The sequence below is a fragment of the Xenopus tropicalis genome, chromosome 6, assembly GCF_000004195.4.
Source record: "Xenopus tropicalis strain Nigerian chromosome 6, UCB_Xtro_10.0, whole genome shotgun sequence".
NCBI lineage: Eukaryota > Metazoa > Chordata > Amphibia > Anura > Pipidae > Xenopus > Xenopus tropicalis.
In genome coordinates this window covers 31,519,551-31,545,526 of record NC_030682.2, presented here as the reverse complement: position 1 = coordinate 31,545,526, position 25,976 = coordinate 31,519,551, and the positions used below count along the sequence as shown (strand labels likewise).

At 38.7% G+C, this 25,976-nt stretch overlaps 1 protein-coding gene across 5 annotated transcripts in view; it reads right to left on the bottom strand.

The window, feature by feature from the left end:
• The window catches only part of akap9 (A-kinase anchoring protein 9), a 125,483-nt gene that overhangs the window by 36,570 nt on the left and 62,937 nt on the right, over positions 1 to 25,976 (bottom strand). For 4 of the 5 annotated variants that reach the window (XM_002934593.5, XM_012965616.3, XM_031904641.1 and 1 more), the window contains 3 exons: positions 23,427 to 23,635; positions 18,136 to 18,344; positions 381 to 543 (listed from right to left, as the gene is read on the bottom strand). In XM_002934593.5, the coding sequence (XP_002934639.3) occupies positions 381 to 543; positions 18,136 to 18,344; positions 23,427 to 23,635 (581 nt within the window). The remainder of the gene's footprint in view (positions 1 to 380; positions 544 to 18,135; positions 18,345 to 23,426; positions 23,636 to 25,976) is intronic. The other variant, XM_012965615.3, reaches the window with a different exon arrangement.

Sequence of the window (25,976 nt, the reverse complement as noted above, 5' to 3'; positions counted from 1 at the left end):
CATAATTGTCCAGTTGCTCTTCCTGTGGGTTTTTCTTTGACAATAACAAGCCTATGATGCCATTCCTATAATGAGATAGGATGCCTTAATTGCTGATAGCTGAATATCGCAGGGGTAAGTGGCACTCCCAAACTTTAACAGGTACAATGTAGCATCTTAAGTACGGCTGAGAACAGGGATCAAACATTTTGTTAACTTTATCTCAAGGTTTTACTGCTATGAGAATTAAGAATATAATAATGTGATAATAGTATTTCTTTGAAGGTGTATTCTTGTATCATAGCTCAGCTAGAAAATGCTGCTTTGTCAAAAGCAGGCACTATGTAATAGTATCATTAGTCTCTGAACCTGAAATCTGGTTAGCACACAAATAAACATACCTTCTGCTCTGCTGAGTTCCAGTGCCAAGTGCTCTCTAGCTTTGGCCTCCTCATTGAGTCTTTCTTGAAGCTCCTCTTGGCATCGGAGCAAATCTGCAGTCTCCTGTTTCCTTTTAATGGATTCACGTACAAGCTCTGTCTGGGCAGCTTTAACATGTTCTAGCTGTACAAAGAAAAGAAGAATCCAACACGACAAAGTTATAGACAACAATCCATCCGTGATTTAACAGCAACAATTATATGGACTGCTCACGTTCACATGAATATAGGTTTACGTTAACAGCAGACAGAAGAGAAATTGCATAGATTTGTAGATACAGGTATGGGATCCCTTATCCGGAAACCCATTATCCAGAAAGTTCTGAATTATGGAAAAGCCATCTCCCATAGACTCCATTATACACAAATAATTCTAATTTTTAAAAATGATTTCCTTTTTCTCTGTAATAATAAAACATTACTTTGTACTTGATCCCAACTAAGATATAATTAATCCTTATTGGAGGCAAAATAAGCTATAGGGTTTATTCAATATTTAAATGATTTTAGCAGACTTAAGTAATGGAGATCCAAATTACGGAAAGATCCCTTATCCGGAAAACCCCAGGTCCCGAGCATTCTGGATAACAGGTCCCATACCTGTACTTAAAAAGACAATCTGTGCTTAAGGTCTATGACACAGGGAATTTTAAAGTCTGCTGTACTCAGGCTCATTTTGCAATCCTATGTGCCTGATCTTATTAATCATTTTATGTTGGTGACTACTGCTGTCTTCTATCCTACTGGCAAGCCTACTGTATTATTTAACAGCACTTAAATAAACAAGAAAGTTTTCACCAGCTGTATAAAATTCCCACAGCTATTGTGTTGCCAAAAACGTGACCAATATCCTCTACCCACCCAGAGGCAGTCACAAATCTCATATGAAACACAAACCCTGGTAAACCTGAACAATTAGTTGTATGATTAGTAAAACAAAAACAAATAAGACAGTGAATTACAAATGTGGCTGCTATTATAATTACTATTAATAAATATTTTTAATATTATTTAATGCAGACAATTAAACAATGTGAATTATTATTATTAATATTACATTAATTAATATTTTTGTTTGTTATTATTATTATTATAGAGGTATGGGATCCCTTATCCGGAAACCCATTATCTAGAATGCTCCAAATTACAGGAAGGCCGTCTCAAATAATTCAGATTTTTTTAAATGATTTCCTTTTTCTCTGTAATAATAAAACAGTACCTTGTACTTGATCCCAACTAAGATATAATTAATCCTTAGTGGAGACAAAACAATACTTTTGGGTTTAATTAATGTTTGCATTATTTATTTTTGTTTGGAGATCCGGAAAACCCTAGATCGGGAGTATTATGGATAACAGGTCCCATACCTGTACATAACACCTGTATCTGTCGCATAGTTGATTTTTAGGTGATTGTTTAAGTGGGTTGTGCCTCAGGAATACTACAGGTTGGCAGTTTAAAGGCTGAGCTAGCTTCCAGAGCACATTTTACTTCCCTTACTCCTTCTTTACATGGAACAATCATGTATAATGTATTTATAAGAGGAAGCTACAGTTACCTATATTACTGAAGACACACTGACTAACAACACAACAGGAAATGAAAGGCATTACTGAAGCATACTGAAATGTGAAAAAAATATCAACTAAATGCTTTCCTCCTCCTCCCAAAAGCCTACTATGTTAACCAGGCTTGATTAATTATAAATACATTTAAATATTGTATAGTAAACATACAGTGTTATAGATATGGTCATTACATGCAATGCAAAGTTAAAGTATAAGAGAAACAAGGTACGCGTGTGACTAAGCCCTATGAGCCCTAAATACACTTCAGTACCTGCTGAAGTTGTTTGTTATAAAGGCAATAAATATGTATAAAGTTCAAATTTCCTCCTTTTACAAGTGGGTAGGCATAAAGGTAGGACAGACAATTACTTTAAACTTCCACTTCAGCACTTTGTCACTGCCCCCTCAGTGTCCCCCTCTCTCCTCACCATCTTATTGCATAGCCAGTGCAAGGGCATGGGCATCAGGTCCCTCATTCTCACACATAAAACAAGATTTTGGCATGATACAAAGCTTACTATCAAAATGGCACCTGACTTCTTGCTGTTATTGTGTAATTCCAAGACTGAAGGAAACAAGATTTAAATAATTGATATAGCATAAGTGAAGTTTTTTATGCTTGACTAACCTAATAGAAAAGAATTTGGAATTATTTCTTATGGTGACAGGACCCCTTTAAGGCTCACCTAGAAACATAGCACATGGTACAAAGTGTACTTTTCACATGAAATTCTCATATTTTTCCCCACAACATAGAGGTTTTTACCCAAATTCCATAGTCACTGGGGAAGGCATGCTGAGTTGTGTCTCAGCATGCACGTATGCAATTATTTTTAGTGTTGCCTGGATGCCTCAATAAAAATAATAAGAATATTACAGAAGATGAATTTTGCATAATTAAGACAACTATATAAATGAAGTAATTGTATAAAATGAACTTCTAATGTAACAGAACCCCAGCACTGCATTAGGTAAAATGAAAACAGATGGGATCATTAAAATAAGGTAAAATTGTGCGATGGATAGGCAGCTCCTCTTATGCAGCTTCTTGTGTCTAAAACTATTCTAGGGTAAAGCAGTACAATAGAACCTTGTAAATGTAATATGCTCTTGTGTATTGTGTTACCTCCAAACACTGCTATTCAGTGTCATGAACAAAGATCTACACACCAGATACAACCACATAATGAACGGTAGCCATTTAAAAATTTAACAGGAAAATATGATCATTACTACAAAAAGAACATTATCTTGTAGGAGACAATCATTTTTATCCATGTACTGTATAAAAAATATACTTGGCAATCAAGTGTAAAAACTACCAATTCAAGCTTGACTTTCGACATTAAATACAAATGAAAGGACAGGCCAAACAAGCAGATCACAGTGAGGGGACACAGGCCATCGGGAGAAGGACTGTATCTAAGTGCTGATGTGCTTCTCCAATTTTTGGCCATCTGAGGGCCCCACATATGGCCAATGTGCAGCTTTTATGGGCTTGTGTATGGCTTGTAAGATTAAACTTGACATATAAGAAAAACTGTAACTCAAAAATGTACAAGTTAGGTTTATCTTATATATCAGAAGACAAGCAGTGACAGTAAGGTTTCTTTTCTGAGAAATACTCGAACAGCACTGTTGTTGATAACATTAGCAGTCACAATGCCCAGGATCATATTAGCCTAAAGGGTCTGCCATTTCTAGGACATGCAAGATAAAAGAAAATAAATGAAAAGCAGTCTATGTCGTTTTGTCACTTGCAGTACCACTTCTGACTAGTCTGCTAGCTAACCAATTCATTGCATTGGTAGGAACATATAAAAGACAAATCATTAAGGTTTAAAATTTAGTAAGAACCTTGTAGAGAAGCAATGGCCCCTTGTAGAGAAGCAATTCAATCCATTAGGGGTATATTTATTATGCTGTGTAAAAAGTGGAGTAAAACATTAATGGTGATGTTGCTCATAGCAGCCAATTAGATGCTTTACTCCACTTCTTACACAGCATGATAAATATACCCCTAAATCTCTTTAACAAGAGATTAAGGAGATGAATTGAAATATTTGTTTGCAAACACAACCAACATGGTAAATTGGGAGATTTGCAGGATGTAAGTATTGTATTCAATTTACACCCAATTTAATGACATAGAGATGACGGAGACTGGTCCTAAACCTAAAACAGAACAACACCCAAATCTTCCTGGTCACTGTTTGTCCCATAACAAAGTTCAGTTCAAACTGTACCTGCAAAGCACAGAAGCTCTAAAGCCTCATCAATTTTTTGGCCCTATTTTTTTTTTTTTTTTAAATGATGATGATTATGCCCAAAGTGAAGTATTACTCTAACACTGGGAAAGACTCTTGTCTCCAGATCCTTTGTTGTATGTCTCATTGTTAACATAATAAGACAGGTGGTTCCTTTACCTAATGTAAAATAAACATAGCAAAGGCACATCCTTGTTTTTATAGCTCAAGTCCTGGCACAAATCTGGGAGTGTTTCCGTGTTTGTCAAATGGAATGTACTATTTGCTGATCTTTATACAGTGTACTTGCTAACTACATACAGCTATACAAATTGGGGTACAGTAACTATTCCAATATTTGTAATGCACTCCTGGTTGCCAGAAACATATACATGAATTAACAAGAAGGGAAATATGTATATACATATGTGCATAGATACAGTGTGTGTGTGTGTGTGTATGTATGTATGTGCAAGTGCCTCAGCTTAAGCCCATGACACACAAGGCTTGAACATGTCCTTCTGGCTAAAAGGCGAACTGTTACCGCTAATGTCAGGGGTTTTCCATTCAAGCGCCTACAGTTTCTACACCAGCACTGAATATGCCCTGTTTGCTGTGCATCTTAGGAAAGAAATATGGCAGCTGCCGTTTACATAGAAACATAAATAAATAAGGAAACCCATCTGAGCATACAATAAGTCATTCCTTTATTATTTACATCATGCTGGAGCATTTGAGATGTTCAAATGCAATACTGTTTATTTAGCAATATAATAAAGGTATGGAAACCCTCTATCCAAATTCCTTATCCAAATTGTGGAAAGGCCATCGCCCATAGACTACATTATAAGCAAATAATTCAAAATGTTAAAAATGATTTCCTTTTTTTCTATTATAATAAAACAGTACTTGTATTTCATCCCAATTAATCCTCATTGGTGGCAAAACAATCCTATTCGGTTTAATTCATTTTAAATTATTTTTTAGTAGACATAATGTATGGAGAACAAAATTACGTAAAGATCCCTTAGAAACCCCCAGGTCCCAACAGGTCCCATCCCTGTATAAAGCTAAACTAAATACTAAATCATCATGAAGGATGTGTATGTTATATTTGCAGTTTTGAAGGGATAAACTTGTAATCCAACCCTTTGAAAGCCAATAACCTGTATAATCCACATTCTGTAAGGTTGATTAGTAATTAGTTCAGGTGTACATTGCATGGCTGCATAGAAAATCATGACAGCAAACAGTAAGCATCAGAGCTGATTGGGAACCAGCCAAGCATGTTGTGAGTTTTATAGGTGTTCACTTTCAAATAAATGGGGCTAAAACTCTGAGCCGCAGGCAGAGGTTCCTCCTATTTGATCTAATTTGCAACCCAGGTAAATAGTCAGAAGCTGAATCCCAGTCCTGGCTCATTTATTTGTTTTGTAAAAACTACAAACTAATTGAAATACAAATATAACCTTGAATTCTGTTTATTCTAATGCATTGCTTCTCACCAATAGCTTGGCTCAGGCATGACTCAATTTCTAGTTAGCCATATGTAATCGTTTATAGGAAATTTCTGTGAAATATCAGAGAGTCACAAGCACTCTGCCTGAACAGCACATTCCTCTTTTCTACACTTGCATTTAAACACATACGCTAGGGGGCCCATTGATTAAAGTACGAATTTCAGATTGTTAAAAGTACAATTGGAGAAAATTCGTAGTAACCATGGTAATTTCTGATGTTCAAAAATGTTGGTGCGCAAAGTACGACTTTTTCATGGAATAATGAACGTATCACCAAAAGTCTTGCTATTTTAACAATATTATCGTTAACAGTACGAAAAGTTCTAAACTTTAGAAAAAATATAAATCATCACCAATGGTCATTGTGCTTTATTGAATGGGCCCCTAGATGTGGGAGCTACTGTATTGCTTGCTTGGTCTCAGTAAAATAATGTTCAATGCCCTTGGTCATGTTGTGGTGTTTAACTGCAAAAGTCGCTTCTGAGAGCAATAAAGCAGTCAAAATAGAGTAAAGAAATAGAAATAAATGATAATAAAACATTTAAAAAGGAATTCACCTTTGCATAAAATTCAATTATATATATCAATTCTGACATAGGAAGAACCTAGAAAACTGGCCACTTTGGTTAAAAACCTCTACATAAAAACACTGATATTAATAAATATAAACACAATGTTCAGCCAGTGGCTGACAAGCGTTTTAATAGGTTAAGTAGACTAGTAATTGTTTTCACAGGTGGAATTTGTCTGTGTTTTGAGTTGATTTTTTTTTTTTTTTGTTAACTTAAATTTAATAAGTAAACATAACAAACCCGAACGTTTTTGAGAATGTAATTTTTGGAAACTTTCCAACATATATTTGTTAAAATGTCAATTAACATTTCTATTAAAATGACAAACAACATATTTGCTGTGTAGAATTTGTTATTTAGTAAAATGATTGAATTGGAATACTCAAATACTCAGAATAGATGCGCCACAGAGATTGGCTACACTACAAAATAATGTTTTGTTTGTTTTCCTCAGCAATTCTAGGACTTTTTCAGTCCCCTTTGAGCTGCTATATTTTGTTAGGAGCTCATTTAACAAATACATTTACAGATATATGAAAAAGTGGTGCATTCAGTCATACTGCCAGGATTAGCTAGATCAGTGGTCCCCAAACAGTGGTTTGTGATCCACGTGTTGCTCACCATCCCATAGTATGTTACACTCAAACAGGTGCTTATTTTTGAATTCCTGGCTTGGAGGCAAGTTTAAGTTACATAAAAACAGGTGTGCAGTCAAACAGAGCCTCCTGTAGGCTGCCAGTCCATATAGGGGCTACCAAATAACCAATCACACCCCACAAACTTTTTTTATGCTTGTGTTGCTGCCAAAATTTTTACATTTGAATGGGGCTGACAGGTAAAAAAGGTTTGGTACCTAATCTAGAACAAAAAGGGTTTACCACAAATCTCACCCTAACTAACTGATCAGTTTGGGTTCCACAAATATCTAGGAGATTTAGGCATTTTCCCCAAATATTCCCTTAATTAATCTATAGACAGGGTCTACAGCAGCCCTACAGATTGTACAGCACTGCTCTATGTAATATATACAGGCACAAAGAACACATTCTTTTGAGAATAGCGTCAGAGATAATTGATGTCAATATATATATATATATATATATATATATATATATATATATATATATATATGGTCAAAACCACCATGTTTCTTAGGTTATTGCTAAAAAACATACAGGTTGTTAGCAACAGCTCTCAGATACAATCTCAACTCCCCTGATGAATTAGGTATATAATAGAGATAATTATTTTAGCTACTTAGTGGCATACACATATAATATTGTGCCTACATTGTTTTTGTTGTTCTTCACATTAGAGGAGATGAATGCTAATGCCCTTGGGTGCTGGGTTTGGCATTTTGATTGCAGTAGTTTGGAAGAGTGACAGAAAAAAACATTGGAACTAGCCAACAAATGAACAGTGTTTTTTTTATCTGAAGCATATTAAATAACACATTTATGTTCTACACTGCACCCCAAACAATCTGCAATAAACAAACAACTCAACTGAAAATGATGCTTTGCATCTAAATGAAACCCACAATACAAAGAATGACGAGAGACCATCAAGGCTTATGTCAATGTTACAAAGCACGTTCTGCTGTATGTATGATTTCTAGGTTGTGGTGGGCAAATCTCTTGAAAACACCCCTCCATACACTATCACTGAAATCTCATTGCCCAAGTGTGGGCCAGGTATTAACTGCCTGAGAGCAGCAAGTAACAGTGGCACCTTTAAGTGTTTCCCATTCAGTTTTTCTGCACGGTAGGTCATACTGGCCGACTTTGTACCATCTGAAAAACTTGGTTCATAAAAGCCAAAAAATCAGTGCCCCTGTGACATTAGTCTAAAGCAGGGCTGTCTAACTGAAGGCTTGGGCGCTGGATGTGGCCCTCCAAATCAGGAACGGACTGGGAGAAAAAAAACAACTCTGGGCAAAAAAAATCAAAGCAGCCTTCATATATATTCTTCTTCTACACTCTTCTACTCATATATGGCTGAACAGGTTAATGACCAACATGCATAGATTTACCAAAATATGTGGCATACAGAGGCACCCAAATGGATATATAGCAGACAAAATTTCCATGGGCAAAATCAAGTAACAAAGAACTACGCAGAAAGCAATAAAATTTAAAACCAACAAAATCACTAAAACTGAATGCTTTTTTGTTGCCTAGTGTAATCAGCAATCAGGTTTGTGTCCCAGTAATATCTACACACATACAATTAGTGATTTGACCAAGATAATTAGGTGCTTCTTTGAGAAGCACCTTTTGCGCCCCAGTAATATCTACACACATACAATTAGTGATTTGACCAAGATTATTAGGTGCTTCTTTGAGAAGCACCTTTTGCGCCCCAGTAATATCTACACACATACAATTAGTGATTTGACCAAGATTATTAGGTGCTTCTTTGAGAAAGGGACCACGTCCAGGAATACCAAAATACTGTCATCAGAAACGCTTTCAGGGGACTGGCAACATGGCAACATATGAGTCTGACTGCCTAGCCCAGTGTACCAATGAGAGACACACTGTTGACTTGTCATAGAACAAGGTTTTTCCCATTCGCTACAAGTGTTGAAGACCTGCAACTGTGCAGCCACAGAAGTACAGGTGTAGCAGTGTGTGCTGGCTGTTACTGTCACAATCCAGAAGACAGATCAGATAGGGCACGACCTCTCAACTGGCGGCCCAGACTCAGTCTCAGTTCCTCTGGGCCCCTGGGCGATCTCACCCTAGGGGGCCACTCGTTCCCCTGCTCCACTTGTTGTCTAGGGGCTGGAAGCTGAGTAGGAAGTGAAGGCGTGGCTTTAGAAATGGCTTCTCTGCTCCTGAACCCGAATGCTGCAGACCCCAGAATCTACGATCCATAGCACTTCAGTCCCTTTATTCACAGATAGTAGATTCTACGTTCTGTGGATCTTAAAGGAAGCAGCCCACTTTAACATAAGATGGACCAGCCATCAGGCATTTGCAGATTGCCAGTCTAGGCCTGCTCCAAATGATTATTATGGTTCCCTGTCTGCATAGAGGCTCCATAAACATCACTATACTGTATCATCATTTTAATTTAATCTGGCCCTCCAAAATAACTGGTCCACTACATGTAATAAGTAGGACAGCACTGGTCTAAAGGTTAAAAACCAACAAATATTTTAACTTCCCACTGAGTAAGGGCTGACTGCATATTTTTATATTATATGGATATTCCTACCAGATAAAGATTATTTTCTCAAGCTAGAGGCTGGGCATTTCTACTAGACTTCACACAAATAAAGTTCTGAATACACTGTAACTAGACTGCAATTTTAGACATACATTTGCAATTGCATTTAGGAAATTCTTTCACGCTACATCGACCATAATAATTCTTCCATGACTTTCACAGTTCATTGGTCGTGTGGTACCCGCGTCTAACTTTTCCTTTATGTGACAGCACTGAAAGGTAGAAAGATAAAAGCATGTACGGCATTGTCTTGGCCTTTTGTAAACTTGTGCCTTTGGTAGGATGCTCAGAAACCTTACTATGAGAACAAAAGTAGGAGTATTTTTGTACCTTAATGCCCAAATATGTTAAGAAGTATGCTCAAAATACTTGCGAATCATGCCTTTTATATTTCTATTACAGTATTAAACACCCGGTGCATGTAACATTTAAAGGTAAAACTATGACCTTGTAGCTGTTGAACCACAACTCGATACGTTTAGTTGTTGTTTGACAGCAGCTTGAAAGTTACAGGACAAACCTTGTGCAGGATGTTTTTTTTTTTTTTTTTTGCTTTAACAGAAAAAAGCATATACATGAATTAATGTTTAATCTGATCAGATCCTGACATGTTATCCTCTAGTGATCTGGCACAATATAGTATTTACCATTCAGCAATGAAGTCATCACATGTCAATGAACTAGGCATTTGTTTTCAGGCAAAGCAGATTTGCTGCAATATTAACGGGGTTTAACTCTACAGATGATTCCAAATGCAGAAGAATTTTCCATAAGCTTATAGGGTTGTTAAATGCAATTGACAGATTAATGCAATAAGTAAAATAAAGTACTGTATTTTCTTTGGAGGAGGTTATACTTACTGTATATGGAGGTGTTGGCAAGGATATTTTGGAGACTACTTTTAATAAGTGCCCATTTTTTTTGTGATTGATATGTGCAATGGAAGTGTTCACCACTATGGCATTTTTATCATTCAGACTAAAAGCGAACGGATAAGGATCTGGCAAAGGAATAATGGATTCGACTTCATAGGTATCTTCCTCGTGACCAGTAGGCCACAAGTCGTTCAGTACATCTGATGACCATAAAGACTTGCAAGAATCCATTTGATTAGATTTTCATTTGCATCGCATTATGGCATATCAACCAAGATATGAAAGTTGATCTCTCCTTGGGGAAGCCCAGGTTTGTTATGACATTGTATGTCAAAATGTAACATGGTGCTCCAAGACAGTCTTGAGTTCAAGGTAAACATTTCATAGACGAAAGCAGGAGTTCATTCTTTGAACAATCAAATAGTCCTCAAGGGTTTTGGAAACCTCCACTTTTCCCAAAGAGTTCCACCAAAGAATAAGCATCATGCAGAGCAGGCACGGTGAAAATGATCTGTAGCAGAGCAGTGAAGGTGCACCTGTAGCGAATTCTGCAACGTCAAACCAGGTAGTGTCTCCTGTCAACGAGGCTGCATCTCCATAGCAGCAAGGAAGCAAGAGACCTCCACCTGCGATGCGTTAATTCTCCGTACACACCAGGTGAACTTTGCAGTGCAAGGAAAGCACAAACATTCTCTACACATCACCTCCGACTAAGCCCAAGTGTTTCTCTCCCTGCCTGTTCATGAGAAAGAGGCACTGACAGAAGGAGTGGCCTAATACCTTCAGGCAGGTAAGACTTTAACTCATTAGAGACAGGGGAGGCATGCAATAAGCCGCACAGCTATGCACATCAGGGCTCTGGAGCACTAAAGGTGTTTAGGGCACACACCCACGATTACCACAATTTGGCAGAGCTTAAAATACACGTCACAGACTGTAGAAAGGGACTGCTTGCTGAGATTTAAGACCTAAGCTATTTATGTAGAGAAAATTAAAAGTAAAACAAGACGGGCAGGTTGTCACTGGCTCGGCGGGAATTCAGAACAGTGTGATCATATGGTAATCCATTCTACTTTTAGCCATAATAGCAATAATTGCACCAGCATTGAGACATATTTTAATCATGATATGGTATAATGATAATATATATAATATAAATATAATATGATGCAATTAAATAAAACTGCATTTAGTACTAAAATTGAAATACCTTTAAAGCTCCTTACAAATGATGGTTAAGCTAATCGTAGCATTAAATCGGTAAATGTGACAGTGAGGTCATTAGACACAGATGTATGATTAGAGAGTTGGAATATTTCTAAAAAAGCAGTTTAAATATAAACCCAAAAGCCATTATAACAGGTTGAGCAGTTGGGAAACTTAATATTTAACTCTGGGAACCCTAATGACCATCAGTATTTCCATACTTTATTACTCTCAGCCTGCCAGAGAGGTGCACTGCTCATTTTAATTATAATTCCTTGAAGGCATAGTACATTACATACAGCCATAAGAAATTACAGAGAAAAACCTGAGGATAAAGCCCCAATGATTTTGCTAAGCCAAATCAAGTAAAACATATTTATTTGATTTGAACGGAAATGCAGTGAAACAATTCACAAATATTTAACTGTTAAATATTTTACAACTACTACTCCAAAGTGAAATGAACTACAACTCCCAGAATTTGCCAGGTAGCCCAGGACCCCCAGTTACCTGTATGTGGTTTAGGATTAGTAGCAGCCCCTTAGGCTGACTAGTGTAACCACCCCAGGGCAAAGTGTCTGAAAGTATATGCTAAAACAGGTACACTGAGGTAGGTCTCCCACAATCCAACAATGCAACAATTCAGAGTTTAGTGATATCCCTGATCAAGCACAGGTAGGCAAGCAAATTACCTAGCCATTCATTAACTTGCATTAATGGAATTTTAACCTTTTAAAGCTGCTGAGTAACATTCTGCACAAATGTGCTGTATGCAGTTAATAAGTCGGCAGCTAATTATGCTCTGACACTTTAAGTTGCATTTACTGGTAACATGTGCATTGGTGTTATTCTTTGTCAGGTCTTGATTTGTAGGATATTATTTGTTGGCAATGCCGGTACTAAAGTCTGAAAGTTGAATATTTTAATAACGGAAAAGGACTGAGAAATAACATGTCCAAACACTAATGCATATTCTACTGCTGAAAACTCACCTAACTGGAAATGCTGTCCAGGTGCTCCAGCCCCTGACTCACAGCTCAGGGGAGCGGACAAGCCTTACGCACAAATGAAAAACAAACGGGTATTGGGTACTGAGGACCCACAAACAGGCCAACAAAAAGCATTTAAAATAAAAAAGAATAACACAATAACAACGTCTGAAGGACCTTAGGTGATAACTACAAGTACCACTACAATGGTGTTGCCATTCATTTTAAAGGAGAAGGAAAGGCTAAATCACTGGGGGTCCCAAATGTTAGCCAGCCCCCGCCCCCAAGTAATTGCTTACCTGAAACCCCTGGCTGGCGCTTCTATTATGAGAAAACTGCACTGGCTAGGAGTTACTGCAGGTTAGGGTTCCCCTTCCTTCTCCTTTTGATGATATCCCGGGCCCACACATGTGCAGTTGAGCGAAAAGCTGTTTTTTTTTGTTAAAGTTTGGCTTTTCACTTCACTGCGCATGTGTGAAGAAGGAAGAGGATCGTTTGTTGCACACACCTCCTGTCGCATACACAGGAGCACCGGCCAGGGGTTTTAAAGTAAGTGAATACAATCACAGGGGGGCGCCTAACATTTTTGCACCCCCCAGTGATTGTAACTTTCCTTCTTTACAGCCTCTTCTCCCTACCCCTACTTTCAGCCTAATTTGTGATTTTTCTGGTTTGAGGTCTAGGAATGTACTATTTAATTTATTAACTGTTGAACACAGTGCTCTGAAAGTAACAAGCACAGCTAAGGGGAAGACTTAGCTGTGACCACACTGACAAGTTGGAACCTGCCACCTAATTTTCAGCCTGCCCTTTCTATCCTAAAACGATTAAAAGGGAATTATACCCTTTACACTAACCATTTTTCCCCAATAAAGAGTGCAGAAGGATTCTGGATTACCCCTATTCAGAGGCATACTGGAAAGGGTTTCAAATGTTATTATGAGCCTGCTATCAGATCAGCTAGAACAGTGCTGTCCAACTTCTGTGGCACCGAGGGCCGGAATTTTTCTTGCCTACATGGTGGAGGGCCGATAATGGAAGCCAGTTTTGACCACTCCCCTTTTTTAAACCACACCCACTTCAAACTACACCCATGCTATCACAAGAGCTTTTAAGACCATCCCCACATTAATGGTGGCAACACAGCAAAAACCCAATGGTTGGTGCTCACTGAAGGGATATCACCCTTCATTTATATATGAAAGAATTATATTATGTCATACACTTAAATCGATATGCCTCCTCCCTTTCTGTGGATAGCACAGCAACCCCCCAGCATATAATTACACCCCTTGGGGACCATATAATGGCTATTTCCAAATGCCAAACTCCAGGAACAAACCGCTGCCAGGTTCACCTTCCACAGGCAGCATAGGGCAGGGAGAGTATGGCACACACAGGCAGCATAGGGAAGGCAGAGTATGGCACACACAGGCAGCATAGGGGAGGCATAGAGCAGGCAGAGTACTGCTTGCCCTACCCCTCCTGTGTGTGCCATACTCTGCCTGCCCTCCCCTGCCTATGTGTGCCATACTATGCTTGCCCTCCCCTTCCTATGTGTGCCATACTATGCTTGTCCTCCCCTGCCTATGTGTGCCATACTATGCTTGCCCTCCCCTGCCTATGTGTGCCATACTATGCTTGCCCTCTCCTTCCAATGTGTGCCATACTATGCTTGCCCTCCCCTGCCTATGTGTGCCATACTATGCCTGCCCCCCCTGCCTATGTGTGCCATACTATTCCTGCCCACCCCTGCCTATGTGTGCCATACTATTCCTGCCCTCCCCTGCCTATGTGTGCCATACTATTCCTGCCCACCCCTGCCTATGTGTGCCATACTATTCCTGCCCTCCCCTGCCTATGTGTGCCATACTATGCCTGCCCCCCCTGCCTATGTGTGCCATACTATTCCTGCCGGCTCCCCTGCCTATGTGTGCCATACTATTCCTGCCCACCCCTGCCTATGTGTGCCATACTATTCCTGCCCTCCCCTGCCTATGTGTGCCATACTATTCCTGCCCACCCCTGCCTATGTGTGCCATACTATTCCTGCCCACCCCTGCCTATGTGTGCCATACTATGCCTGCCCTATTGCACACACAGGCAGCATACAGTGACACAATGCTGGATGTGTCAGAGGGAATGTCTGAGGTGTGAACAGGGGAATAATGTGGGTGATTACAGCCAGAGCCTGAGGTGTGAACACTGCAGGGGGAAAACAATGAAGGCATTAAAAGGTGTGAACAGTACAGGGGATTACATGATTAAACAATACTGGGGGATTACAGCCTGAATCTGAGGTGTGAGCAATGCAGGGGGGCAGTTAATCTCAGTACTGATACCATTTAAAGGTAATACACAAAGGTAAGCCATCAAAGCAGTCAGACAGGTGGGGGGCCACACAGAGGGGGGGCCCGGGCCGCCAGTTGGACAGCCCTGAGCTAGAAGATTAAAAATATCTGAGAGAGGAAAAGGTTAAAGTCAATAAACAACAGATATTATTCATCCCTAGCAACAATCTTACCCACATTATGAAATACTAAATATGAGAATTTTTATGGCCACAAATGCAGGAAGCAAAGAGATAATGAACACAAATCTTTTTCTAGTGTAAATACTGTGGGTACAGTCCCCATAAGATCATGGGATCAGTTAAAGGAACAGTAACACCAAAAAATGAAAGTGTATAAAAGTAACTAAAATATAATGTGCTGCTGCCCTGCACTGGTAAAAGTTGTGTGTATACTTCAGAAAGTCTACTATAATTTATATAAATAAGCTGCTATGTAGCCATGGGGGCAGCCATTCAAAGGAGAAAAGGCACAGGCACATAGCAGATAACAGATAAAACACTATTGTATTCTAGAGAACTTATATGTTATCTGCTATGTAACCTGTGCCTTTTCTCCTTTTTTCCAGCTTGAATGGCTGCCCCCGTGGCTACACAGCAGCTTATTATATAAATTATAGTAGTGTTACTGTAGCAAACACACCAGTTTTACCAGTGCAGGGCAACAGTGCATTATATTTTTATTACTTTAAAGCTCTTTCATTTTTTAGTGTTACTGTTCCTTTAACTCCTGCAGTGGCTTTTTTTGTGTTTTGCACCAACGCAATTAGTAATCTCCATGTGTACCAACCTTCAGCACAGAAATCCTGCATGCATGCATCCTACTTGGTCCCACCTACCATTCAGCACACAAGGAAGTTACAAAATACAAACAAAAGATAATTTTTATCACACGTACTTTAAACATCAGACCATATACTGTCCATGCTATGCCCCTTTCTAAGAAGTCTCATAGACACAACAAGGAGAACTCTAGAAAAGGTAGTGTTTTTGTAAGCCTTAAAATGTAATATCTTAAAGGTTGTAGCACACTGATTATATGTATACAAATGCTTTTTGTTTCCCATATGAATTTAGGGCAGTGAGTGGAAACACCTATGTACAGCCACAAATACTGATAATGATAAGGTGCCGTACAGGGTATCACACAGAAAGCTTTTCAGAATAACACTGACCCATGCTCTGCAGCACTAGTTTCTATTGTTTGTGGATAACATAATCCCCACGTAAAGACTATAATCAAGGGATTTGCTGCAGCCTTTAATATACAAAGCCAACACAAATGAAAAGAACAACATAATAAAAGAGTTAAACCAAGTACAGAATTCCCCATGCCTTCCACATCAAAAAATATTGTAAATATTACATAAAAATCACATAAATGGTCTGGGTTTTGGGAAGAGGTTTCAAAACAACCTGTTATTGTGTGAGAAAGCATGTGTAATGTATCTGCTCAAGGGAGACTTAAAGGAGAACTAAACCCTAAATATGAATATAGCTGGAAATGCTATATTTTATGTACTCAATTTACTGTGACTGTGCCAGCATCTCTATAGAACAAATGATCCAGAGCGGATGGTGTGATGCATCTGGTAAAGGATTGTATATCAGCTGGGTTATCCGCTACCTGCACGTTATCAGAACTTATATATATATATATATCTCAAACTGGAGGATAATTATGAGCACATTTACATTTGTCTATTGACGTTTTACAAATGCAGAGCACATATTGAACTTTGCTATTAGCAGTCTAGAGTCTCAGTTGGCACACATCTGTTAAATGCAATCTATGTATGCTGTGAATACTAAAGCTGATCACACAAGCAGGTGTTTTTTGCCACGTGTTTTGAGAACAAAAGTCCGTGGACACTATTAAGTGGCAATATACATGATTAAGTGTTTTTATTGCCATGCATATTGGATACTATCAAGTGGTTAAATACAGTGCTGTATTTTGTAAGGGCCACCATTAAGTTTTAACCTTTCGGATCTGTTGCATGCCAATTTTAAAATATTAAAATATATTTGTGCCCATTTGATGGTGCATCCTGCTTGGGACTGCAGACAATTTTAAACATTTTTACCTGATATAGTAACTGCTGAGTTACATCTGCGTATACTTTTGCTATTTATAACTGTGATCAAAACTTTGTATATAAATGGATAATCTGAAGTGAGGAGCCCTTCCTATAAAGGATTTCTTTATGTTTAAGAGTAATGTCCCATGGAGTGATTAGTCGCCTGTGATAGATCTGCTACCCGTTGTGTAAAGTTTCCTCCTGCAGGTAACTTAGCGTGACTTCGGAAAACCAAAGTGATATGTAGGCAGGGCTGGAACTAGGGGCAGGCAGAAGAGGCACCTGCCTAGAGTTGGTTGGGGTAGGCGGGCCAAGTCGTCCAGGTTGCCTAGGGCGCCCGGCCGCCACTGTGTGTTGGCCTTTCCACCGGTGATTCCCTGTTGCCGGTGGAAAGCCATTTTGGCGAGATTAGTCGTCTGCGGTAGCAGAGATTTATCAAAGGCGACTAATCTCTCCGTGGGACATTAGCATTAGGGCTATGACACAAAGCTACTTGTTGCCATCTACTTGTTACGGCAACAAAACGCCAGTATTGTCTTACGCATAGAGACAAATATCAGTATTATCTATTTTGTAGCTGTGATAAGTAGCTCTGTGTGTCATTGCATTGTGTGTCATTGGGTTAAGGTTTTTTTTAATTGTGCTAGCAGAAGTTTGGAAATAAATAATGCCTTTTAACTTTATTAAGGTGATACTGACAGCCACTTAAACATTTTTTTTTACATCTGCTGTTGTGTTTTAATTTGTATCAGCTTTAAATTCCTTATAAACTAAATCTGCAAAGTTTTTTGCTTCATAATTATGGTAGCATGAATTACAGACCCACGGACCAGCCATGTTTGTTCCCCTCTTCTGGGTTTTAATTTAAATGCCTCCCAAGTGAATAAATATGCCCAATCACAAACCTGCAGCACCCCTTCTGCTTTCAGCCGGTGTGTGACAAGCTCAGCTCTGTTGTCTATATGTAATGGGGAGGGGGGGGCTTATATGAGACACCCTGGTTGACAATTAACTGCATCCAATATCGTATAAGGTGAACCTTTAATCAGAGTTTAAGGTTTAAAAATGTCTGTACCTGATTATTGGATTCATTAATGGCTTCCAGAAGTTTTTCCACAGCTGTTTGAAGCCTTGCACTTATGTGAAGCACCTGGGCTTCGTCTTCTGAGCTCAGACCAGCTCCTGCAAGCCATCTATCTGTGAGGTCCAGTTCTTCTTCTGTGTCCTCTGACCAAATGTCTGCATCCTTGGACCCAATAAAGTCTTTTAGAGCAATAGGACCTGCTAAGAAGTACACAAAAAACTGGTTAGGGTAAATGATAAACACTAGGTGGAGAGATAATACATAGTTAAAGTTTGTATTCTGGTAAGCAAACACCAGTACTTCAGAGGTCACAATTAATATGAACAAATGGGAAGACAATATGATTTGATTTGTAATTTCTTTTTACATGTATATCTTTAATGGCTCATAAATCAGTTATCTGCAAAGAATACAACCATTAGATAACAATACAGTGGTAAACCTGAGGATTAAAACCGATAATATCGTACGAAACCCTGTGTCGTACGATATTCGGTGCGTGTATGGCAAGTGGCGAGTCGACCGATATCGCAGGAGGCTGCTGATATCGGTCGACTCGCTGATCGGCCAGGTTAAAAGATTTTGATCAAAATCTGCCTTCAGGGCTGGATCGGCAGAAGGAGGTAGAAATCCTATTGTTTCTACCTCCTTATCTGCCGTTTGAGCCCTGAATGGTGTGTGGCCGATTGTACGATCTTTAGAAGATCGGAAATCGCCACGTGTGGCTCTAGGGCCAAATGATGGAACTAGCCCAAAATTGCCCCCCCCTTAGGTGGAAAGATACGTTCATTTAGTGATCTTGCCAAACGAGCAAATCTTATTACGTATGGTCACCTTTAAAGTTCACTCCATGTGCCAGGGTCTCTACATGTTGGGGCAGAATAAAATGGGTACACACTGATGAGAAGATTTTTTTTAACCGCGCCATCAGGATATTCCTCCCCCCAGCCTCTGCAAAGACTACACATACATTGTTTGACATCATCATTTTTGTATCATTTTGCATTCAAAGTTTTGGAAGCACAGTCAAAAATCACACCCTGCAAAGACTGGCACCCAATGTGGAGGTTATTGCGAGGTTCAAATAATAAAGTGATCCCTTTTATTGGCCAAGATCATAAAACTACTTAGGTCCCTGCTTCATCCATCACTCTTAGCTAGTGACCCTATAAGTTGAGTTCCAATAGAATATACAGCGCCAATAAAAGCTGCAGTTACCAAAGCACCCTAACTTTAGGATAAGGCAATTAATTAGTACATTTAAACAACATATAATAAAAATAATTACACTGTTACCAGCTGTTCCTCTTTGTTTTACAATTCCTACCAAGCAATATCAAACCTGCCATTAACTAGCTGTTTTGCTGGCTGTCTTACAGAAAACATGTGCTCTGGACTTTCTCTTATTCACTTCCTTCATTGGTACACAATTTTATCAATATGGAGTCCTACTGACACCTAGTGACAATAAATGATTTAATTGGGCCGTTATGTTTTCAGTCCTTTTATAAGTATTATGACAGAACATATGAGGTGTTGTTTTACTTTTTTATGATGGATAATGGCCAAGGGAAGCCAGGGAAAATGTTAACAATAGCCTTTTATTTACATCAGGGTGTGGGATTTTTGAATGGCAGAATAAAATGGTTTGTGTGTTGTTATTCCTTTCTACAAAAAGTTTACTGTGTTGAGAAAAAATATCTGAACACTTCTTTAATTCTGGACACACACCAACACAAGGGGATTAAAGGAACAGTAACATCAAAAAATTAAAGTGTTTTAAAGTAATTAAAATATAATGTGCTGTTGCTCTGCAAAAAACTGGTGTTTTTGCTACAGAAAAGCTACTATATAAATAAGCCGCTGTGTAGCCATGGGGGCAGCCATTCAAGCTGGAAAAAAGGAGAAAAGGCACAGGTTACATAGCAGATAACAAGTAGATAAGCCCCATATAATGGGGGTTTGTCTGTTATCTGCTAAGTAACCTGTGCCTTTTCTCCTTTGAATGGCTGCCCCCATGGCTACACAGCAACTTACTTATATAAACTATAGTAGTCTTTCTGAGGCAAACACACTAGTTGTAGCAATGCAGGGCAACAGTACATTATATTGTTATTACTTTTATACACTTTCATTTTTTGGTGTTACTGTTCCTTTAAGAGTCAGCCTTGATGTCTGTGAATAGAAATCATTTCTTTGCATGCACAGAAAACATACAAAATGTCACATAAGCCACATGGAAGCCTTGTGTGAGCACTGGGGTGCACTAAGCCTGTCAGGTAGATTTGCAAACCAAAAGCCCTCTCCTCGCCAAAACATAAAATGTGTTTATGTGACCATTTAAGTAATGTATGTATGTTATAGTTAATTATTTCCAGTATTTGCTCCATGCAGACTCAAACTGCAATTACATGACAGCTAATTACAAAGCTGCTGAGCAATTTAATGTAATGTAATACATTTTGCAAAGTTTGCATTAGGTATAGGTACCCATACCAACAAATGTTTGCTTTCAAAACAGAAGACTAGTAAATGCTACCTGATGTTTTTTGTTATGGATTACAAGGCCTGGTGTTAACACTGTGACATTCAGTACATAACCATATGTGTGCCATAGACTTAGACATAGAGTCCTCCCAACAGGAGGAGAATTTATTTTAGCTGCTGTAGAAGAGAAGAAAATTCAACTGACTCCATGCATCACTGCATATGGAGGTTTATTGAGTTCCACCAATTCCCATGAATCCCTGTGATAGTTGTGGGATGTGGGATTTATACCCTTGTGGTTTTATATGGTCACAGAACTCCTTGGTGACTTCTAATGCCCTTGTACCCCTTATTGTAATATACTGTATATTATTCCTCATATAAATATAACTCAGAATTAAACCACACCTATAGGTATTGCACTGAAAATGGACTTCCCAATTTCCAACACAACAAAGCCTAGACTTGTTTGCCATGACCAATAAGCAAAAATACTTTCTGTTATTACATAAAACTGAGTTAATGTTCAACGAAAATACACATGTCCCTGCTTGTTGCTAACACTGGGCATGTTGGCTCTTGCTATATGTAATAGGCTACACATTACCACTGTAATTCCTCAAATAGGAAGCCAATTCCAAAAAAGCCCACACTGAATGTCACGGGACGGGGGGGGACACATACAAAATTATACAATCCTAGCTAAGCTTAAAATGATTCTGGACAGGGATGAAACATATATCATGGTAAACCACAGAGGTAGTACAAAATCCAACTTTAGGGCTACACTACATAATTCTGCACCATATTGAATGCACACAGTGACAGGTGGAGTGACTGCTTCAAATGTGCCCAATTCTCTCAACTCTAGTGATAAAAAGGGATTGCATTTTATTGCAGGGAAGCATTTAATTTGTGGTGGGCAATTTATATTTACAATTTATTACAAATAAATTATATTTACAATTTATATTATTTAGGAATGTGCACCTCACTTTACTGGTAATGCTACTAGTAACGTCATTCAAATAGCCTGACTCATGCTACATACTGATATTTCACCGGAGGCATGCAAGCTTTAGCCTACAGAGTTTATTAAAAGCAGTTAATAAAGACCATGGTCTGATGCAATTTAAACTAAAGCAGCATTTTATTCTTTAAATTGGATTTGTCACATTGAAAATCACCCTGGAAACCAAGCAGTGGTTTGAACAATGTGCTCAATAAAAATAATCACTTTCTCTTATATTGGATCTATTATTCAGAATACTTGAGACATGATTAGATTTATTCAAATGAGAACAAAATTAATTTACACAACTTTGGTATCATGCATAGGTTGGCAGTAGTGATGTGCAGGTCAACAAAAAGCCAACCCAAACCCTACCCAACCTGGAACACCACCGTTATTTATATACTGGCACCCAACTCACCCATGGCCTCAAGGCTCTCTGGAAAAGGTTGGTGACCAAGAAAATAAACAGTTGAAACCAGGCTTGTTTTGGGGCTCCTCGGTGATGGGGTTTGAAAGGGAGGCCTCTGCATGCGACCGAAATAAATGGAAAATGGGATTTTGTTCTCCTTTAACTAAGCTATCGTACCAATTCGTACCAATAATTTTCTTTTAATTTTCTGTTTAAATGTTTTATTAACCTTAAGTCACAGTGCTCCACATTAAGTAAAAACCCCTGTGGAAAGCCCAGGTCCTAAGCATTCTTATTCATTTTCAAAATGGATATGAGCATACAAAGAGGAATATGTACTTTCCCCCAAGTACACAATGTAACAATGTGTAGACAAAATAAGTGACACAATAACACATTTTTTCAGTGTATTTACAACACTAGGGAACATTCAGTTAACAGGCGGTATTATTAGTTTTGTCATGTTAGTGAGTTATTAGTGTAAAGGCAAGTCGAAGCAGGCCCAAAACCTATCAGTCAGAAGAATAACATTCTTGCTCAGCAGGAGGGTAGATAGCTAGCAACAAGAACGATACTTTACATGCTGCCTCCGTCACAAAAAAACGCTTCCACTATGCAACTAGTTCCAGAGCTCCTATAAATAATGGGGTGATTCCCTACAAAATACTACACCAAAATGTTTCATCTGCAATTGTTACTTAAAGGAACAGTAACACCAAAAAATTAAAGAGCTTTAAAGTAATAAATATATAATGCACTGTTGCCCAGCACTGGTAAAACTGGTGTGTTTGCTACAGTAACACTACTATAATTTATATAATAAGCTGCTGTGTAACCACGGGGGCAGCCATTCAAGCTGGAAAAAAGGAGAAAAGGCACAGGTTACATAGCAGATAACAGATAAGTTCTGTAGAATACAATAGTGTTTAATCTGTTGTCTGCTATGTGCCTGTGCCTTTTCTCCTTTGAATGGCTGCCTCCATGGCTACATAGCAGCTTATTTATATAAATTATAGTAGACTTTTTTGAAGTAAACACTCAACTTTTACCAGTGCAGGGCAGCAGCACATTACTTTTTAGTTACTTTTATACACTTTCATTTTTTTGTGTTACTGTTCCTTTAAGTACAACTCTGCAGCACCAAATATAAAATGGGGACAATTCTGACCTCTATCACTGATGAGACTATAGACCTGTGCAATCTGTTGGCACTATAGAAATAAAAGAATAGTAATACTAAGGAGTTTTTAATAAAAAAATGTTTTATACATTTATTATTAATGAAAAATTATGAAACAAGACAAGAAATATGTGTGTTAACACACAGGTAAAATCAGACTATTTGCATGCAACTTTTCAAATTAAACTTACTTGTTTTAGGTGCCTCTAAGTCAAGTGTCATCCCCAAGTCTTCATTTGCAGGGTTCCAAACTAACACTTGGGGTGCCGATGGTCGTCTTCCAGGTTTGTCTAGGAGTCCCAGGACATGGTGCCCTATTGTTTCCTCCACGGCACCAGTTGTTTTTACAATTTCAAGCAGGATCTTAAGTAGCTGCTTATTTGACCTCATCAAGTGTTTTCTATATAGGGAAATATGAAATTCCAAAGTGTTGAATGTGACAAAACAATGACATTTTATAAAAAATAACAGCTAAAGCATTCTTGCTTAAAAAGAATTTATTACATAAGCCTGAACTTGTACTTAATATATGGCATATTGTGTGTAGAGAACATTGTTTATTAAAGGAGAAGGAAAGTCTCAGTCACTAGGGGGTGCTATATGTCAGGTGGCCCCCAGTAATTGTAATCATTTACCTGAAAACTGCACCGGCCCAGGGTATATGTCCACAAGCACCATGGAGCAATCCTCTTCTTTTTTCAAAATCCCAGGGCTGACACAGTGCAGTTGAGTGAAAAAGCAGTCTTTTTTTGTTAAAGTTCAGCCTTTCACTCTTTTACTGCACATGTACCCCTGGCACAAAGAAAAAAGCAGCAGGAAAGGGATGCTCACACAGAAGAACCCCAGGTCAGTGCAGTTTACAGGAGCACCGGACCAGGGAATCAGGTAAGTGTTTGCAATCATTGGGGGTGCCTAACATTTGCCACCCTTCAGTGACTAAAGCTTTCCTCCTTCTCTAAAATGCTTTAGCTCAGAGAAACAAGCCAGCACACCCAGATATGTTTAAATGTAAATATGCATAGATAAACATTAAATATATGTTACATGAATAATGTACTTGGCCACGTGTACACGGGAGAATAAGCTGTTGACAGATCTGAGGTTTAGCAAAACAAATACAACAGAGACTTTCAAGCACAGATGGTCAGCACAACATTAGCAGTGTATTGTATTGCTTTATGGCAGACAACAACAAGAGATCCTCTGCACTCACCCATTATCAATATATATAGGACATTATGACATTCTGTGCTTTAAACTACATATGTTGTTGTCTATATATATTTTGTGGTCACAACTGTAAGGGTTAATCTCTTTAACTCCGTCTGTGCTTCTCTGCACTATATCTAAGCAGCCACGAACCGGTTCGATTTAATCTGTGCGTCGGCGAAACATCTGATATCGTCTGCGCATGTGCGCTGATCAGGGAACTTGTACAAACGATACAACCAGTATGTGTATTGTAAACAAGTTCAAATTTATTTTGTTTTGATATTACTTATATAGTAGATAGAAAAACACATCCCAATATGCTTACGTATCATGGGTGGGTACATATGCCTTGCAATTAACCCTTACAACAACCCCATTGCACCCCCGCCTAATGGTTTAAAATGTAGCGGTTGAGCACAACTTTCCCTTTTTTGCTATAGTTTATATAGAAGCAGTGGCTAGCTCCATGTTGTAGCTCCCACCCTTCCCAGCTACAGTCAGGTGATCCCAGTGGAGCCAATAAAAGGGCAACTATATGGGGGTTTTAACCTTGAAAGCAAGTAAGTTGCAGGTAAAACTTAGTCCCTTTGCTAAATATACAGTGGTGTGAAAAACTATTTGCCCCCTTCCTGATTTCTTATTCTTTTGCATGTTTGTCACACAAAATGTTTCTGATCAACAAACACATTTAACTATTAGTCAAAGATAACACAAGTAAACACAAAATGCAGTTTTTAAATGAGGGTTTTTATTATTTAGGGAGAAAAAAAATCCAAACCTACATGGCCCTGTGTGAAAAAGTAATTGCCCCCTGAACCTAATAACTGGTTGGGCCACCCTTAGCAGCAATAACTGCAATCAAGCGTTTGCGATAACTTGCAACGAGTCTTTTACAGCGCTCTGGAGGAATTTTGGCCCGCTCATCTTTGCAGAATTGTTGTAATTCAGCTTTATTTGAGGGTTTTCTAGCATGAACCGCCTTTTTAAGGTCATGCCACAACATCTCAATAGGATTCAGGTCAGGACTTTGACTAGGCCACTCCAAAGTCTTCATTTTGTTTTTCTTCAGCCATTCAGAGGTGGATTTGCTGGTGTGTTTTGGGTCATTGTCCTGCTGCAGCACCCAAGATCGCTTCAGCTTGAGTTGACGAACAGATGGCCGGACATTCTCCTTCAGGATTTTTTGGTAGACAGTAGAATTCATGGTTCCATCTATCACAGCAAGCCTTCCAGGTCCTGAAGCAGCAAAACAACCCCAGACCATCACACTACCACCACCATATTTTACTGTTGGTATGATGTTCTTTTTCTGAAATGCTGTGTTACTTTTACGCCAGATGTAACTGGACACGCACCTTCCAAAAAGTTCAACTTTTGTCTCGTCGGTCCTCAAGGTATTTTCCCAAAAGTCTTGGCAATCATTGAGATGTTTTTTAGCAAAATTGAGACGAGTCTTAATGTTCTTTTTGCTTAAAAGTGGTTTCCGCCTTGTAAATCTGCCATGCAGGCCGTTTTTGCCCAGTCTCTTT